General features: G+C 39.1%; 1 protein-coding gene and 1 non-coding gene across 9 annotated transcripts in view; both read left to right on the top strand.

Annotated features, from left to right (window-relative positions):
- The window catches only part of PLEKHM3 (pleckstrin homology domain containing M3), a 199,744-nt gene that overhangs the window by 152,818 nt on the left and 27,116 nt on the right, over positions 1-19,810 (top strand). For 7 of the 8 annotated variants that reach the window (XM_003991077.6, XM_006935510.5, XM_019838548.3 and 4 more), the window contains one exon: positions 14,179-14,336. The exons of the other annotated variant lie outside the window; for it this stretch is intronic. In XM_003991077.6, the coding sequence (XP_003991126.2) occupies positions 14,179-14,336 (158 nt within the window). The remainder of the gene's footprint in view (positions 1-14,178; positions 14,337-19,810) is intronic. 8 annotated transcript variants of the gene reach the window in all.
- On the top strand, positions 18,070-18,142 carry TRNAQ-CUG. Its single transcript has one exon. It is a non-coding gene; the product is annotated as a tRNA-Gln (tRNA).

Below are 19,810 nucleotides of genomic sequence, written 5' to 3'. Positions count from 1 at the left end.
TTGGGGTGCCTGAGTGGCTCGGTTGGCTAAGCATCTGACTCTTGATTTCAGCCCAGTTCTTGATCTCAGGGTTGTGAATTCAAGCCCCACATTGGGCTCCACACTGGGTGTGTGAAGCCTACTTAGAAAAGGGAAGGGAAAGGGAGGGGAGGGGAGGGAAGGGGAGGAGAGGGGAGGGGAGGGGAAGGGAGAGGAGAGGGGAAGGGAGGGGAGGGGAGGAGAGGAGAGGAGAGGAGAGGAGAGGAGAGGAGAGGAGAGGAGAGGAGAGGAGAGGAGAGGAAAGGAGAAAGGAAAGAGGAGAGGAGAGGAAAGGAAAGGAAAGGGGAAAGGAAAGGAAAGAGGAGAGGAGAGGAAAGGAAAGAAGATAGGAAAAAGGAAAAGGAAAATATATGGTTTACACTAGGTTGCCATTTCATTTTGTCAATGATTTCCTTTTCTGTGAAGCTTTTTAGTCTGATGTAGTCCTATTTGTTTATTTTTGCTTTTGTAGCCATTGCTTTTGTTATCAAATCCAAACAAAAATCCTTGCCAAGAATGATGTCAGATGGCTTACCACCTAAGTTTTCTTCTAGGAATTTTATGGCTTCAGGTCTTACATTCAAATATTTAATCCATTTCGAGTTAATTTTTTGTGTATGTATAAGATAGTAGTCCAATTTTGTTCTTTTGCATGTGCCTGTCCAGTTTTCCCAGCACCATTTATTGAAGAAAATGTCCTTTCCCCATCATATGTTCTTGGCTCCTTTGTTATTAATTGACTATATACATGTGGTTTATTTCTGGATTCTATTCTGTGCCAATGAGCTATGAGTCTCTTCTTATGCCAATACCATACTGTTTTGATACTGTAGCTTTGTAACATAGTTCGAAATCAGGGAGCATGATGCCTCCAGCTTTGTTCTTCATTCTCAAGATTGCTTTGGCAATTTGGTGTCTTTTGTGGTTCCCTACAAATTTTAGGATTGTTTGTTCTATTTCTATGAAAACTGCCATTGGAATTTTGGTATGGATTCCACTGAATCTGTAGATTTCTTTGGATAGTATGGGCATTTTAACAATACTAATTCTTCCAGGGGACCCTGGGTGGCTCAGTTGGTTAACCGTCTGACTCACTATTTATGAGTTCAAGCCCTGCCTCCAGCTCTGTGCTGACAAGACGGAACCTGCTTGGGATATTCTCTCTCTCTCAAAAATAAATAAGTAAACTTTAAAATACTGGGGCACCTGGGTGGCTCAGTCGGTTAAGCTCAGGTCATGATCTTGCTGTTCCCGAGTTTGAGCCCGGGTTGGTTGGGTTCTGTGCTGACAGCTCAGAGTCTAGAGCTTATTTCAGATTCTGTCTCTCTCTCTCTCTCTCTCTCTCTCTCTCTCTCTCTCTGCCCCTCCCCTGCTCATACTCTTGTCTCTCTCTCAAAAATCAACATTAAAAAAATAATTTAAAAAAATACTAATTTCTTCCAATCCATAAGCACAAAAATCTTTCCATTTATGTGTTTCATCTTCAGTTCCTTTCATCAGTGTCTTATAGTTTTCAGTATGCAGGTCTTTCACCTCCTTGGTTAAATTTATTCCTAGGTATTTTATTCATTTTGATGCAATTGTAAATGGAATTATTTCCTTAATTTCTTTTCCTGATATTTCATTACAGAATTCTATTTTTAAAGTCTGCCCTTCTCTCCCCTGACATACCATTCTGCAGAGATAGCTTTTGTTAACTATAGCCAGTCTGTCTCCTCCTAGATATTTCTACTCATTTACAAATGTTAACTTTTTTTTGCAAATGGGATCAAGCAATACTACCTTTCTGCATCTTGCCTTTTTCACTTAATAGTGTTCTGTGGACATCTGGACATACGTGCACATTTAGTACACACAAAGGTTTACCTCATTCTTTTATCAGCTATATGCACAGTCTAGTTGTCTTCATTTTTAACCAGTGCATTCTCTATTAGAACCAATACTGCAGCAAACACCCTCGTTTATTTCTCTGAGCACTTGTGTGACTATGTAGTGTAAATGAGTTAATGTGGGACAGCCGGGTCAAAGGGTGTGTGTGCTTTGTAGTTTCACAAGTATTGCCACTTGCCTTCTGAAAAGGTGGAACCAGTTTATACTTCCATTCAGTATCTTGAGAGTGCCTGTTTTCCTACACCCACGTTAAATTAATTAAACATTAATTTTTTAACATTTATTTATTTTTGAGAGAGAGAGAGAGCATACATGTGCAAGTGGAGGAGGGGCAGAGAGAGGGAGACAGAGGATCCAAAGCAGGCTCGCACTGCGAGCACAGAGCCCAATGTGAGGTTCGAACTCCCGAATGGCGAGGTCATGACTTGAGCCCAAATGAAGAGTCAGCCGCCTAACTGACTGAGCCACCCAGGCGCCGCTTAATAACATTTTTAATCCTAGCCGATCTGAGCAATAAAAAGTAGCTTCACACTGTTATTTTAATTTGTATATTTTGCCATTGTAATTAAGATTGAGCATCTTTTTTTTTGTTGTTTGCCATTTGTAGTTTGTGTTCATTGCCTATTTATTTCATGAGCCTCTATTTAAATTACGTTGTTGGTCTTTTTGTTATTAATTTGAAAGAGCTCTTTCTTTATTAAGGAAATTGGCACTTTTTTTTATATAAATGGGAGCTGTTTTTTCCCAGTTTGTTTTTGTCATGTCATTTTGTAAGTGGTATTTTGTATTTTACTAATATTTTAATTTTACATGTTCACATTTATCACTCTCTTATGGCTTCTAAGATTATAAAATATTTGCCCCATGTAAATATTTTGCTAACATTTTTCTCTAATATTTTTTTGTAGTTTTAAAATACTTTTATGGTTTTCTTTTTATAGTTAAATCTTCAATTTATCTGCAATTACATTTTCTTATGAAATGCGTTAGAGATTCAGTTTTATTTTTTCCACAATGTCTCACCAGTTGCCACAGCATCATTTATTAAATAATTTATCTTTACCCACTTTTACTGTATAGTAAGTTCCCATACACATTTGAACCCATATCGTGCGTTTATAGATGCCCAGCATACAGACACCACAAACACAGTAGATAATATTCTTGAAAAACAGGATGTATGAAATCATAATCAGTACTGTGCGGTGAGTGGTGGTTTACTACTTGTTGACGCCTTGAGGCGAGGAATAAAAATTACCAGTTGTCTTAAGACAATGGCATGCAAGCTAATAAAGAGCACCTATTCCAGTTTATGTGCAGGGTTTGTTTTTCCTCACATCAGTAACCCAACAATTTATTAGATCAGAACCTTCTAGCCAGAAACCCATTTTGGTTTTTCATTTAATCTTAGGCACTGCTGGTCTCATAAAAGCTGTTAAGTAATAATAATGTTGAGCACTTATATTGTGCTTTCCATCCCTAAGTGCTATCTAAACTTTTAACTAATTAAATGCATTGACGACAGGAAGGGATTTGCAGACGTCTTCAGGAAAACCGATATCTGGTTGCACACCTGTGAGGGATGATTCCTAAAAAGCATTAACTCCCTCTTTGAATGGCACTCAGCAAGCAGGGGAATAAAAAGCTGGTGACATTATTTCACTTCTTTTGAAAATTTCCTTGGGTATCTTCTAATTAGTCTGGTTAAACTCACCTTTTATCTATCTCCCCAGATATTCCCTTTCTACATTCCTGGGGGTATTCAACAAGCTTCTTTTGATGTCTTCCCTGTTGGTTAATCACAAAATCATAGAATCTTCAAACTGAGAGGGATCCTTATTGATCCTGTAGTTTTGAACGACTTAGTACAATCCCTTTATTCTGTAGATAAGGAAACTGAGGCACGGAGAAGTGAAGTGACTTATAAAAAAGGTTGCACAGCTTACCGGGGACATAACTGGGGATAGAAGCCAAGAAGTGTCACTCCTTTATCTGCTGTTGGTCAGCCCTGTCCTTTGTTTCTCTTTGTGAGCATTTGAATTGACCTTTTCTATTTTCTTAACTTTTTTTTCTTTTTTGTTTCCATCCTTTCCCTACTTCTCCTTCCCTTCTTCACTTTCTGCCTGTTATGTGTCTCCTGTCCTTACATGATCAGCTAATATTGCCTTGATTTCTCCTGTATTTCCGTATCTCTTCAAATGTGGAGTCTTTTGTTGTTTCCTGTTAAGATGTTTTATAGTGGTCTCTACTCAAGCCCTCTCTGAAAAGCCATACTACTTTAATTCCTCCCACATCACATGCGTAGAGGGAGTTGTTCTGTCTTGCTTTGCTTTTCCCAGCTGTAGTTGCCACTCCTTTTAAGAAGTTACATCTCTAGTTTTGGTAAATAGGCTAGGGTTTAAGTTGATGCTAAGTCCATTTTTGTCCCAGAATTTGGTGGTTACTTTAACTGATGAATTTCCCAGTTCAACTGATAATAATATAATATTTAAAATCATGTTCCATACTCAGAAAACAACACAAGATGTGACCATTTAAGAGAATTTGCGCACAAGGATTAAATGTGTTGGACAAAAAAAATCTGTAAGGCACAGCAGGTCCAGTTCAGATGGAAATCATGGCGATAAGCCTGGACCAATGCAGGCTGTGCGTCTTGTTTCCCTGCAGGAACCAAATCAGTTTAGAAATCCATTTCTACATGGCGGGTCAGTAGGCATCCAGAGACCTCAGAATTCTCAGGCTGAGCCAAACCCAGAGGCTGCACTCTGACCTAAGATATCCTTAGAAAGGCTCCTTCCTAGAGTAGTGAAATGTGCGTAAGAGGGGGAGTCTGGGTCTGTCACCAGCTGGCCAAGTGATCTTGGGCAGCACACATCACCTCTAGACCTCAGTTTTCTCCTATATTAAGGAAGCTGAGTTTAAAAGATCACTTAGGGCCTTTCCTTATTTACTACTCAGTGAGTCAGTATTATCTTAACTAGAGCCAAAATGAACAATAGAGACCTAAATATAATTAATTTCAGACATATAACTAATAAACTCAACAGAGAAGCAAAATTCTGCTGACCATACCATGAGAATTTTCTGGAATTGTTTCCATTTAAACTATTTTAATTATTTTCCTCATAATTACATGTGTACCTCTATCAGACTGTATGGCCTGTTTGGGGGGCTCACAACATGTGGACCCCATAATTGTACTCACCCTTTGTGAATGTTTCCACTGGAGTTCCTTGAGGTTGTGGCCTGATGAGGCCACACCCCTGGAGGCACTTTGCCTAGTGCAGAAAACCTGTCTGAAGTAGGCCCCACCCGAGATATTTTTCTGAATAAGAAATTTGTGTTCTTGGGTTCATCTCTGTTATTCACCCATTGAAGACAATTGAAATTGAAAATTTTTTTTCTTTTATTCCCTGAGGCTGTTTCCAGCAGGAAGCAAAATGTGATCTGATAGAAATGATGATGACCACTCACAAATCTACCCAATTGCATCAACCCAGATTAAATTATCACATAGTTTACAAAGTCTAAGTAGAAATTGTCACCTTTGGGAGAGGCTCAGATAAGAGCTAATTGGTGACATCATAATCCACCCTCAGGGAAGTGCTTCATTAACCAAAGTTTCAGTCCTGTGAGAGGGGTGAGGAGCAGCTAATTAGAGAAGTTTTCTGTTTATATACAAACAACCCAGGACTGAGCCATAATAAGGGGCTCAAAGGTTAGCAATGGGGAAATGGCCTTTCAACAAACTTTTTGAAATATGAAAATCCCCTTTACTAGTTATCCCCCCTCCTTTTTAAGTAAGTTCTGAGCCCTATGTGGATGAACTCGCCACCCTGAGATCAAGAGTCACGTGCTCTGCCGACTGAGCCAGCCGGGCTCCCTTAGTTATTTTCTATTTTTAAGAAAAATAATATGGTGGCATGCTTTTTATTTTTTATTTTTAAAGACTTACAATTAAGAATAGTAAAATTTAGAATTGAATGAAGATTAGGGATATTCTGTGTGCTAGGGTTTTCCAGCCCGGGAAGAATCTACAGACTGCTTTTTCCTAGCTCTTCACAAACTCACCTGGCCGAGATCACTGGACTTCACCATACCCACCTGTTAACGCCGACAAATGGCACTCAGAGAAAATATAGTGAGCGCAACCTCTCTCATGGTCCTCTGGCCAAGCAAATGCCAACTAAATTATATTTGAAATCATTTTACAACGTGTGACAGTTTTGATTCTTTCATCTCATCAAGCGAGCTTGTTACCACTGGTGAGTGGCAGGTGGCTTTGTTTACCATGAATGGGGTCTTTGGGTTAGACTTTTAAGGAGGGGCCGTTTGTCAAGTGCAACAGGCCTCTTCATTACAGTATTCCCAACAGTTGTCCCGAGTCTAGATGTTACACAATGGCTGAGGAATGCCTGTATTGAGATGCAAGGTAACTGGACAAATCAGGGGGTAGGAATTAGCCAGTGCATGAAGAGATTCAATGAGAAAGAGTTTTTTCTTTTTTCTTGTCCAAGTCACTAGTGGTCTGTCCCTCTCCCCCCGTAGATCTTGAATGTTGTGGTGGTGCCAAGGGAGTGAAGGCAACGGACACAAAAGAATCATTTGTGCCCTTTTCCCAATCCCACAGATCTCTATTGGCCACAGACCTTGAACATGACACTGCAATTTCCTGGTGCCACACATGAGTAATAAGCAGCTGTTTCTGAAACTGTGGTTTGGAGAAGGCAGCACTAGGTTATTTTTTAACTTAATTGTAATTTTTGATTGGTCTGCAAGAAAGTAAATCAAATAAAGACTGTTGTCTTAGTCTGCAAGAAAGCCATAGGCCTCAAATTCCAATGCTGACCATCTTGACCAGAATAGAAAGGGGGGGAAACGTGTGTATCCCTGAACTGGAAGTTCAACCAGGCAGCTTTCGTGGGCTGCAGTCACACAAGACGGATAAGCAGATTTGGTATATTTGTCAGCCAGCTGGATCATGAAAAGTGCTATTTGGCGGCTCCCGGAGTTTTAGAACTACCTGAAATGATGAGTGAAAAGAATTTGTAGAAAGATTGCAAAAGTAAAAAAAAAAAAAAAAAAAAAAAAAAAAAATATAGCAAAACGGGGAAGAAGATACCAGCTTGGTGTTGATTTTGCCCTTATCCTCCCATGTGATGAGAGGACGCATAGTTTTAAATTACAAATGAAAGTGTGTATTCTTTGACTACCTGACCCTTAAAAAACTCTGAAATAATCACATATGCACAGTCTCCAACTAGGTAGATCAGACTAGTACGTTCCTTAGTACAAGAAATTAAGTTTAATGGAAAACAGAAGCAAACTCCTTTTCACTATTTTGGACATCTGCCTTTTCTCAAGGAGATAGGGCAGTTTGGCATGGACAAGGTGAAGGAGGTTGAGTGTGGGGGGTGGGAAAGGGGGGAAGAGCTACATATGTTTTCTGCTAATTACTTTGTCATAATTTTATCCACATAGGCTGGCACTTTGGGGACGATAAGTGGAGGGATAACCAAACCTCATGTCAGAGATCTATTTCACCTTCACTCGTGACTTATCTAAATGACCACCTGGTTAACTTAAACCAATAGCCTTGTTATGCTAAACATGGAATGGCCTTGTGACTTTTGATGGATTGTGATGAAGTTCTATTAACTTGTGACCAATTTAATTACAAGAATGAAAAGATTAAGAAAGACAATTTCCAAGTGTTGCTAAAGTATTATATGAGTGATTCAAATCAAGCTTGAGGTGTGTTACATGTCTTTCTCCAGCATTTGGGCTGCCTGTCTGTCGTATGAGCTCTGTTCTCTCATTAACAGCAGTGTTGAACGGAATGGATCTATACACTTTACATTAATCTCAACTGATCCTATCCAAACAGAAAGACAGTCTGATGCCTTTTAAAAATGACATGTATGGGGCGCCTGGGTGGCGCAGTCTGTTAAGCGTCTGACTTCAGCCAGGTCACGATCTCGCGGTCCGTGGGTTCGAGCCCCGCGTCGGGCTCTGGGCTGATGGCTCAGAGCCTGGAGCCTGTTTCCGATTCTGTGTCTCCCTCTCTCTCTGCCCCTCCCCCATTCATCCTCTGTCTCTCTCTGTCCCAAAAATAAATAAAAAATGTTGAAAAAAAATTTTAAATAAAATAAAAATGACATGTAGGGGCACCTGGGTGGCTCAGTTGGTTGAATGGCTGATTTTGGCTCAGGTCATGATCTCACAGCTCATGAGTTTGAGCCCGGCGTTGGGCTCTGTGCTGACAGCTCAGAGCCTGCAGTCTGCTTTGGGTTCTGTGATTGTCTCTCTCTTCCCCTACCCTGCTTGTGCTCTGTCTTTCTCTCTCTCTCTCTCTCTCTCTCTCTCTCTCTCTCTCTCCCACAAATAAGTAAACATTAAAAGTAAATAAAATAAAATAAGTAAAAATGACATGTAAAAAAAAAACCTTTTTGGGGTGCCTGGTGGCTTAGTCGGTTGAGCGTTCTACTTTAGCTCAGGTCATGATCTCACGGTTCATGAGTTCAAGCCCCACATCAGGCTGTCAGTGAGGATGGGATCCTCTGTCCCCCTCTCTCTCTACCCGTCCCCCCCCTCATGCTCTCTCCCTCTCTTTCTCTCTCTCTTAAAAATAAATAAACATTAAAAGAAAGACCTTTTTTTCTCCCCCTTGCTATAAATCACAAGTATTTGAAATAAAGAATGAATCTAAATCATGTAAAGTTTCTGTTTCGATTAAGATAAGCTAATAATAAGCTATTATTTATTGGTTACTTGCTCTAAGCTAGACATTATGCCCAGTACTTTCATTATATTAAATCTGATCCTTCCTTCAACCCTGCAAGGTAGACATTATCCTGATTTTTAAGTTGAGGAACTAAGGCTCAAAGAGGTTAAGTAACTTGCCAAATTTGGTCTCATGGCTGGAAGGCAGATGAGGTAGAATTTGTGCTCTGCCTTGCTGCTTCCCCTTACCCAGAAACAACTAAGTTCTGAGGGAATATGGAAAACTCTGTAATGTCAATCTCTCTGGGAGACTGATGAATCAACTCCCACACACCAGAAAAATAGTCAAGTCAACAAGAAGCAAAAATGATAGATTTTTTAAAAACAAGCCTTGACCAGTTTTATTAAGGATGCACTTTTGTGATTTACTTTGTCCTGGTTGGTCCTGGCTTGCTCTCAGTGATATCAGAATCTCCTGGATCGACTCTAATCTAAATAACGCAGTTAGTGGAACTTTTCCTCATGCTGGACCCAATTGAAGACTGTTGTTACTCTGGGCAGTAATACTGCCTAGGGAGGTACTCCAACTTAGGGTTGACACAGAAGACTTCTCTCAGGTTGTGCACTTGCTGGCCACCTATTGGCCTGTTGGACATTTGACTTTTTCCTGCCCATAGTCATTTTCCAGGTCCATTGGTATCCTGACAGCTCTTTTCTACTTTGTTCTCAGTTGGAACCTGAAGATAGTGGCTGCTTGGGCTTTGGTCTTCTTTGGCGCCACTATCTTCATGGTGTTTATGGAATATGTCCCTAGCCTTAAGCCCCCACCAAGGTGGCTAGGAATTGGGAATGAAAGTTGCAAGACCCTTGGGGGCAGGAGGAGATGGCAGAGGCAGGACATTTGGTTTCTTTTTACGCAGTTGTTCAAAACAAAGATAGATCTGGTTTTTAAAAAGAACCCTAGGAGATTTCACACCTGGAATCTACTTCTTTATAGTAGTAAGACCTCTAGACCAGAAGCCCTAATAGCTAGATTCTGTTCCCAGTGTTGCTAGTAGTTGGATTCAAAGACAAGACTTAAACCTCCTACATATATCTGTACCTCTGGCAAACTGTAAGTATGAAGTTTTCCTTTCTGTAATATTAAAAAATTCAAAAATAAATGTATAGACTATTACCTCACTGTCCTGGAGGAGAAACTTTCAGCATCTTCAGCTCTTTGGAACGTGGCCATGAACCTAAGCTAACACATAGGAAGAGTAATTAATCAAGTGTAAAGAAGCAAAAAAAGCTCCTGAACAGCTGAGCAACCACCGGGTCCACGCACTCTTTGTGCTCCTCCCTAAATCACACAGCAGAATGACTGAAAATGTTTGTGACACAAAGACAGCCCTGAAATGTGACTGCTGCTGCTGCCAAGGAGGGAAAACAGGAACACCTCCCTGGTCAGTCAACAAGAGCTTACGTCCCTGGCAGAGAGGGGACATTTAAGACAAGTATGAGACTCAGTCTTTGCCTTCAAGCAATTGACATTCTCAGATTTCTCCATATAAAATCACCATTTTATAGGTAGTATCACCATTTTTATATGTTCGATCTAGTTGGATAAACAAAACAATCACATGTTAAACAATAGTAAAGAGTACAAAACAGCATCAAGTTCTGTATTAAATTATATGATGTAAAAGTAAATTATACAAAGCACAAGACATTCGTAACAGCTGAAGTAGCCAAAGATGGCTTTCCACATCAAGCTGACTAGATCTGAGCTATGAAGCCTAGATGAAATTTAAATAAGTGTTAAGAAGTGAAACTTAAGATAGAGGAAATGACAAGGGTGAGGGCCCAAGAGCAAATGTAAGCACATTCTACACAGGGAAAAGTTTTCTCACAACAGAAGATATACAGTAAAAAATGGAAACTGAGCTTAGATAAATAGTATGGATGGAATCAGCTTATGGAGACACTTGCACATCAAGCAAAAATGTAAGCTCCAATCCCGTCCAGTTCATTCTTGTATTGAGTGCCTGGGACACAGTAACTCAATATCATTTTATGAAATGAATGAGTGAAGAAATTTTCTTAATGATAAAATAAGAACTCACCAAGATTTGAAAGAAGAGATGATACTTGATAAAAGCGATGTCCAAAACGGATTAGTATATACACTGGATGGACCAAAGGGAAAAGGCTGGCATCCAGAAATAAAACTAGAAGATTATTTCATCGGTCTAGAGAAGAGTGATAATAGGCTGGGGAAGACAGGAAAAAGGGACTTACACCAGAGATATTCAAAAAAAGAATCAACATGAATCTTGAAAACACTATGCTGAATGAACGAAGCCAGCCACAAAAGGCCATATACTGTATGATTCTATTGATATGAAATGGCCAACATAGGTAAATCTACAGAAGAAAAAGTAGATTATTAGTTGCCTAGAGCTTGGGGGAGAAGGGATAGGTTAGGGGGCAAATGGGAGTAACTTCTAACGGGTACAGGTTTTTTTGGAAGACTTGATGAAATGTTCTACAATTGACTGTAATGATGGTGCACATCTGTAACTATACTAAAAAACACTTAATTGTAGACTTTAAATAGGTGAATTACATGGCGTGTGAATTACATCTCAATAAAGCTGTTATTTAAAAAAAGAGGGGGTGAATAAATATGGTGAATGACAATATATGTGTTTGATGGAGAAAATGAGCCACTCACTATAGATTCTATAATTTCCAGTTTGATTCTCATCGAAATACCAAGAATATCCACTAACACCATTATTACTTAAAATTATTTTAGGATCACTGGATGATAAAGTAAGGCATGAAACATAAGAGATACAATATTAGAAAGGAAGGGACCAAGTTACCACTTTCAGAAAACCCCAAGAAATTACCTAAAAAAGATTTGCATTCATGCAAATTCAGTAATATAGTTATATGTAAGATATCCCAATGTCAGTATATTCTAATATGTAAGCAGTAGCTAATAAGAAAGCATATTAGGGGCGCCTGGGTGGCGCAGTCGGTTAAGCGTTCGACTTCAGCCAGGTCACGATCTCGCGGTCCCTGGGTTCGAGCCCCGTGTCAGGCTCTGGGCTGATGGCTCAGAGCCTGGAGCCTGTTTCCGATTCTGTGTCTCCCTCTCTCTCTGCCCCTGCCCCGTTCATGCTCTGTCTCTCTCTGTCCCAAAAATAAATAAAAAATGTTGAAAAAAAAATAAAAAAAAAAAAAGCATATTATACAAAAGTTTAACCTTGAGATAATCTAAATAGTAGTGTGAGTAGCTTAAACTGGGGGAAAAAAACCCAGAAAATTTTATTAGGCAATAACAAATGAAGATTTAATAAAATAGAGATATAGACAAGGTTCTTTGATAGGGAGAATAAATATTATAAAGATACCGATCCTCAAGTTAATTTTTAAAGTTTATTTAAGTCCGCATGTAGGAATAAATATACGTTTCTGACAGTATAAGTTTGTTGAAGTATTTCAGAAGCCTTCAAAATGCAAAATGTTCATACCCTTTGTCTCAAGGAAGTTTTCTAAAAAAAAAAAAAAAAAAAGCTTTATGCACGAGATGCCCAGTCTTCTCCTTTAGATCCTGCTTTCACGTCTTCCTCCATATCTTCCCTTCTCACCGTCTGTCCCTTCAAACAACCTTTACTCACCTGGTTTCCAGGCTCTTCTATATACTGCTGTTTCCCCCCTAAATGGACTACATCTTGTTAGAACATCTCTCTGAATGTGTCACTAACCTTAATTTGTTTAGGAAAGAGTAACGTAAGTAAAACCAAACTCAGCTGCACTATTGTTACCACAATTTAGAGCTAACCCTGTGACGCATTGGAAAGTGTTTGATATAAGATTTGGTAGTTGTTGTTTCTTAGAAAGTGTGTATCGTGTGTTGGTATTAGGAGTACCTGTTACTGGGGTTTATCGAAGTTAATGGTCCTTGAGAAAACAAATAAAAGCAGGTCTATCTATGGCTTCTAAAGGAAATGGAGAGGAGAGTAAGTTAAAGAATGGTGGAAATGTACCTGCTTAACTCAAAAAACAGCCAGCATAATTTCTACCCCCTTTATTAAGAAAAAAATCCACTCTTATAAAGCAGTGAACTTTATTTTTCTGTTCACTTTCTGCATCGTAATACAAAAATAGTATACATTGTTTCTTATAAAAAGAACTACATATATACCAAATGAAAGACTTGCTTTTCCAACTTGTTCCCTTCCTTAGAGTTAACTACTATTATATTCATTTTTAAAACATGAGATTATTCCATGATGTTTAAAAACCACTTTGAGTTTTTTATCTCCAGTATTAGGTAGAGCTTCATTTTTTGCAAAATGCTTTATTAGATTCCTTGCAGTCTTTTATTTTTATCAGCTACTGCTATTTATTCACCTTGACATTGTAATTTCTCTTTAGGTATGACTTACTACATTTCCCTCAGATGTTATTTTTATGTAAAATTGTCATTTTAACTCTGTATTTATTTGAAAGGATCCAGCTACTACCAGTTATTTCCAGCTACTTCCAAACTAACTTTAATGTTCATTCTTTTCTTATGTCAAAATCAGCATGTATATGCAGGTGCATTAATGAGAGAGAAGTAAAGGCAGATGTTGTTCTTGTTAGTATTGAACTGTTGAAGTCTTTGAAGCTCATGCAGTATTAGTTCAACGAGATCTGACTAACATTGGTTCCAGACTCATGGATGTTTGCAGGCTAACCGGTGAGGTAACAGTGGGAGGTAGGCAGATACAAGACAGTAGGGCCTGGCGGGGACAACTGTCCGCTGCAGAGCACGTGCCTCAGTAGGAGCAGACGGCCCCTACTCACAGCCAGAATCATCATCATGTTGGAATTCAGGCCTAGTTTTGCTATATCTAATGGTTTTTCAAAAGAAGCCAAAAATATGGGTATTTATGTGAAATCTCCCAATTATTAAATTGGCTCACTTTTTAAAACACTGAGAGATTAAAAAAAAAAAAAATCCTCAGGCTGAATGTGGCCCTCAGACGGTCAAGTTGCAACCTCTTTATATTAACATACTTATCAGCAGCAAAAGAAACCTATTTTTCCACATTTGTTACATGTTGTTGGGGAGGCGGTGAAAAAGCTATCCTATTAACTCATCAGAGGAAAGGGATTACTGAATTTACAGCACAACATTCGACATTAATATTGACCTTGTATGTGTCCTATTTTGGGAAACACACCATACTTAGGCCACACCATAACGGTATGCTGGTCTACGAAAGTAGAGTTCCCCATTTGTTGGTCCTCAACTCCCTGTATCACACTACAAAGAAAGAGGAATACAAAAGAAGTTTCAACATCTTCATTTTCCAACCTCCAGTGGTTTAAGCCAGAGAGCTCTTTTGGAGTGAAAATACTACGTCTTTTCTTTCTCAGCGTTGCTGAGAAATTATAATTAGAGGTTTTCCTGTTGTGTAAAGGAAAGGAATTCCAGTCCTCCTGCGTCTGCAAGACTTCTGTTCTCAATGAATTTGCTTCCCTGTCCCATTTCTCTTTCTGCAGGTGATAGAGGGGAAGCTGGCTCCATTCTTGGGCAAGGTCATTAAATTTGCCACCTCACACGTGTACAGCTGCAGTCTTTGTAGCCAGAAGGGGTTCATCTGTGAAATCTGTAACAATGGAGAGATCCTCTACCCTTTTGAGGATATTTCAACAAGCAGGTACAGAATCTCTTGTCTTAACAAAAGTATACCTGAATATGTCACATGTCGTTCTGTTTGGCCTGATCAGGCCGACTTTTAGTCAAGTACCGTATATCTGTCTCTTACCTTGTATCAGATTCCTCTTATTCTTGGAGAATATTTTTTGACCTTTTGGTTTCCTATATTTGTTCCCAACTCACTTCACTGTCTTCATCCAGAATGAGATAACAGAGTTGCAAAGAAGCATCACCTATTTCTCCCTTCTTAGGTAACAAAGAGGGTTCAGATTCATTTTTAGAATGAAGATTAGGGAGGATGAATCCTCACAACATTTCAGGGCCAAGTGATAGGCAATGGGAAATTGCAGTCTCAGAGCAAGGCCAAAACCGGCCCAACTGCCAGGAATAAAACTACAAGACACTGGGGAACAGCTGTCTGGCTCGCCACATGCTTTTCTCCACAGATGCGCTGCAGTGTGGCGATGAAAGTTTTAGGATCCAAAGGAGGGAAAAGTGGGAGTTTATGTGGGATTATTTTTCTAACCAAAGTAATATTTGGGCATCATCACATTCGTTGGTTGATGGATGATTTTTTCCCCCCACTAACTTGAGACCAGGGTTTTTACTATTGCTTTTCTTGAATCACAAAACGATACGTATCACTTTTCCTTTCATCCCAAAAGCATCATAGAAATATATACTGTTTCTGTATCTGTGCACTGGCTTCTTTGGCCATGAAATCATGCCTCATTTCCCACCCAGCAGGGCTCACTTACACTGTGGTTCCGAACAGAAGGGAGGCATTGTAGCCAGGGGGAGTTGAAGCATGTAGGCTAGAGCTAAGATATTAAGAGTTGACTCAGCCCTTCTGGCCTCTTCTTAAACCCAAAGACTCTTTGTAAATATACAGGAACTTGAGTTGGCCCCACACATAGAAAGATAAACACATACGCACACATATACATGCTCCAGCCTCGTTTCCTGAGTACAGGTACTTAGCTCATGGCCTAGAGATTATATACTTCTTAAAAATGTGCACCACACAAAAACTTGTACACAAACATTCGTAGTAGTATTCATAATAGCCAGAAAGTGGAAACAACATAAATGTCCAGCTGATGAATGGATAAACAAAATGTGGTATATCCATACGATGGAATATTATTCAGCATAAAAAGGAATGAAGTACTAACATGCTGTAGTGTGGCTGAACCTTAAAAACATTATGCCAAGTGAAAGATGCCAGATACGAAAAGCTGTATATTTTATGTTCTGTGTATATGAAATGTCCCAAATAGGCCAATCCAGAGAAACAGAAAGTACATTAGTCGTTGCCGGGGGCATGGGGGAAAAGGAAGAGAGTAACTCCCAATGGGTGCAGATTTCTTTTAGGGATGACGAAAATGTTCTGGAATTCGATTGTGGTGACAGTAACGTGGTCTTGTGAATACGTTAAAAATCAGTGAATTGTATACTTTAAAAGAATGAATTTTATGGTATGTGAATTAGATCACAATCAAAAGTATTTAATAGAAAATAAAACAAATTAAAAAATGCTTCCAACTCTATAAACCATATGCTGGGTCACAAAACAAGTTTTAATAAATTTTTAAAAACTGAAACCATACCAAGTATGTTCTCTGACACATTGAATTAAGATCCCCAGTAGCAAAAAAATATGAGAAACCTCAAATATTTGGATAAAAAAACAGTACACACTAAAAACTTATGGGTCAAAGAAGAAATAAATCACAAGAGAAATTTTAAAATATTTTGGAAAAGGGGCTCCTGGGTGGCCCAGTCAGTTAAGCATCCGACTCTTGATCTCAGCTCAGATCTTGATCTCAGGGTAGTGAGTTCAAGCCCCACATTGGACTCCATGCTAGGTGTGAAGCTGTATCTATCCATCTATCTATCTATCTAATGAATGAACATGAAATATAAAATGTCAAAATGTATGGAATGCAGCTAACATAGTACTTAGGGTGAAACCTATAGCTATAAATATATCATGGAAAACATGTCAGAAAAAAAGGAAAGGTCTCAAATTCATTACCTAAAATTCCACCTTAAGACACTAGATAACAGAGCAAACTAAATCGAAAGCAAGCAGAGGAAGGAAAGAGTAAAGATTAGAGCAGACATCAATGAAATGGAAGATAGAAAAAAAATACATTAATGAAATCAAAAGTTGGTTTTTTGAAAGAATCAACAAAATTGACAATCCTTTAGCAAGACTGACCAAGAAATTAAGAGAAAAGAAACAAATACTCAAAATCAGGAGTGAAAAAGGAAAAGGCAGTTAAAAGAACTATAAAGAGATACCACAAGTGACTTTATTCCCACAAGTTAGACAACTTAGATGAAATGGACAAATTTCTAGAAAGACAAATTACCAAAACAGACTCAAGAAGAAGTAGAAATATGAATAGCCCTATAACAAGTAAAGAAACTGAATTAGTAGTTTTTAAATCTGCTCATAAAGAAGCCAGATGCCTTCATGATGAATTTTGTCGAATATTTAAAAAAATAATACCAGTCCTTCACACAGGGATAAAGAGGGGCATTACATAATGATAAAGGGATCAGTCTTCCAAGAAGACACAACAATCCTTAATGTGTATGAAGAGAGTCAAAAGACATGCAGCAAAAAACCCCTAATAGAACTACAAGGAGAAACAGACAAACCCACAATTATATATCCACTATTATACTTCGAGACTTCAACACCCCTCTGTCAGTAACAGATCCAGCAGGCAGAAAATCAGTTTAAGCATATCGTTAAACTGAAAAGCACTATCAGTCAACTGGATCTAATTGACATCTCTGCCAATTCATGTTGTTCATCCAACAACAACAGAATATGCATTCTTCTGAAGCTTACATGGAACATTTAACAAGAGAGACCACATTCTGGGCCACAAAACACATCTGAAAAAATTTACAAGAATAGAAATCATGCACAGTACGCTCCCAGACCATAATGAAATTAAACTAGGAATCAGTAACAATGTTACTTTTACGGTACCTGTAAAATCCCAACGTATTTGGAGATTAAACAATATGTTTCTAAATAACACGAGTTGATCATTGATGTCCACACAAAACCCTGCACAGGGATGTTTATAGCGGGTCTCCTTGTAATCGCCAAAACCTGAGAACAACCAGGATATCCTTCAGTATGTGGATGGTTAAATAAACTGTGGTATACCCATGCAATGGAGTATTCTCCAATAATAAAGGAAATGAGGTATCTAGACACAAAAGGACATGGAGGAACCTTAAATGCATATTACTAGGTGAAAGAAGCCAGTCTGAAAAGGCTGTATACTGGATGATTCTAACTGTATGACATTCTGGAAGAGGCAAAACTGTAGAGACAGTACAAAATCAAATCAAATCAAATCAGTGATTATCAGGGGCTTGGGAATGCATAAGGCGAGATGAATAGGTGAAGCACAGGTTTTTTTAGGGCAGTAAAATTATGCTGTACGGTTCAGTAATGGTACACACATGACGTTTTACACCAACCCATAGAACCGTAGAACCCGTAGAACCATAGAACACAGAGTGAGCCTTAATTTAGATTGTGGACTTTAGTTGATAATAATGTGTGAATATTGGTACATTCACTGTAACCAGTGTGCCACACTAATGTAAGATATTAATAGAGAAAACTGGGGGTTAAGGTAGTATTATGGAAACTGTACTAACAGCTCGATTTTTCTGTCAATCTGAACTGTTCTAGGGGTGCCTGGCTGGCTCAGTTGGTAGAGCATGCGACTCTGGATCTCAGGGTTGTGGGTTCAAGCCCCCCGTCGGGGGTAGAGATTACTTAAAAAAATAAAAGTTAAAAAAATAAATAAATAAATAAAAGTGAAAAAAAACTGTCCTAAAAAATAAAGTCTATTTTTTAAAAAGACAATTCATCCAGCTGAACAGTTGACTCAAATACCAAAGCTGATCAATGTGAATAAACTTCATTAGAACAATTTTAGACTTACAGAAAAATCACAAAGATAGTACAGAGAATTACCATAGACCCCACACCCAGTTTTTCTCTTATTAACATCTTACATTGATATATTTGTTACTATTAATGAACCAATACTGATACATTATTATTAGCTGAAGCCCATAGCTTTTTCAGATTTCCTTAAACTTTTTCAATGTTTATTTATTTATTTTGAGAGAGAGTGTGTGCATGCAAGCAGGGGCAGGGCAGAGAGAGAAGAGAGGGAGAATCCCAAGCAGGCTCCATTCTGTCAGCACAGAGATCAACACAGGGCTCGAACGCACGAACCGTGAGACCATGACCTGAGCCAAAATCAACAGTAGGACATTTAACTGACTCAGCCACCCAGGTCCCCCAAGATTTCCTTAGTTTTTACCCCATTATTATTTCTGTTTCAGAACATCTCCCTAAGCTCCTCTTGGCTGTGACAACTTCTCAGACTGTTTTTAGGACATTGACAGTTTTGAGAAGTACTAGTATTTTGTAGAATCCCTCTGTGGGGATAGACCTGATATTTTTCTTTTGATTAGACTGGGTTTTATGGGTTTGGGGAGGAGGAGTGCAGAGATAAAGTGCCGTTTCCATCATATCATATCACAGGGACATGCTATCAACATGACTTATCACTGCAATGTTTGTGTCAGGTTTCTCCACTGTTGATACTCTTCTCCTCTGACCCTTCTCCATTGTTACCCTCTTTTAAAGGAAGTCACTATGGGGGCACCTGGGTGGCTCAGTCAGTGGAGCATCCGACTTCAGATCAGGTCCTGATATGGTTTGTGAGTTCGGGCCCTGCGTTGGGCTCTAGGGCTCCTGGCTGTCAGCACAGAGCCCACCTCGGATCCTCTGTACCCCCCCCCCCAACTCCCTCCCCCTGCTCACGCTCTCTCTCTCAAAAATAAACAAGGCTTTAAAACATAAATAAATAAAGGAAGTCACTATGTGCAGCCTACAGTTAAGGAGTGAAGATTATGCTCCACTTCCCTTCGGAGTGGAGTCTATACAAAATCACTTGGAATCCTGCATGAGTGATTTGTCTCTTCTTCCCATTTATTTTTTAAAATTATCTATTCGTGTCAGTGTGGGCATGTGCATATTTATTTTTTATTTTTGGTTATAACCCAATATTACTTTACTTTGTTGCCCAGACTGTTCCAACTTTGGCCATCGGCTCTTTCAGCTGGTGCCTGCATCACCTTGACACCCTCCTACCATTGTGGGTGTTCGTTTCTGAGCATTTCTGTACTTTCTGGTGCTACCAGACATTCCAGACTCATCATATATATTTCTTGCCCTAATCCTACAAGTAGCCATTTCTCCAAGGAGCCCGGGTTCCTTTTATTGGAAAATATTAGAAACCAACATGAGGGCACTTAGATTGCACACCCGCTTTTAAAGCCCTCGGTCCCAGGACTCATCCCTTGAGGAGGGATGAGAAGAGAGATGCTTCCCTCTGACTACACATCAGAATTTCCTGT

This window comes from Felis catus, chromosome C1 (assembly GCF_018350175.1).
Source record: "Felis catus isolate Fca126 chromosome C1, F.catus_Fca126_mat1.0, whole genome shotgun sequence".
Lineage (NCBI taxonomy): Eukaryota > Metazoa > Chordata > Mammalia > Carnivora > Felidae > Felis > Felis catus.
This window is presented reverse-complemented; position numbering and strand designations above follow the sequence as displayed.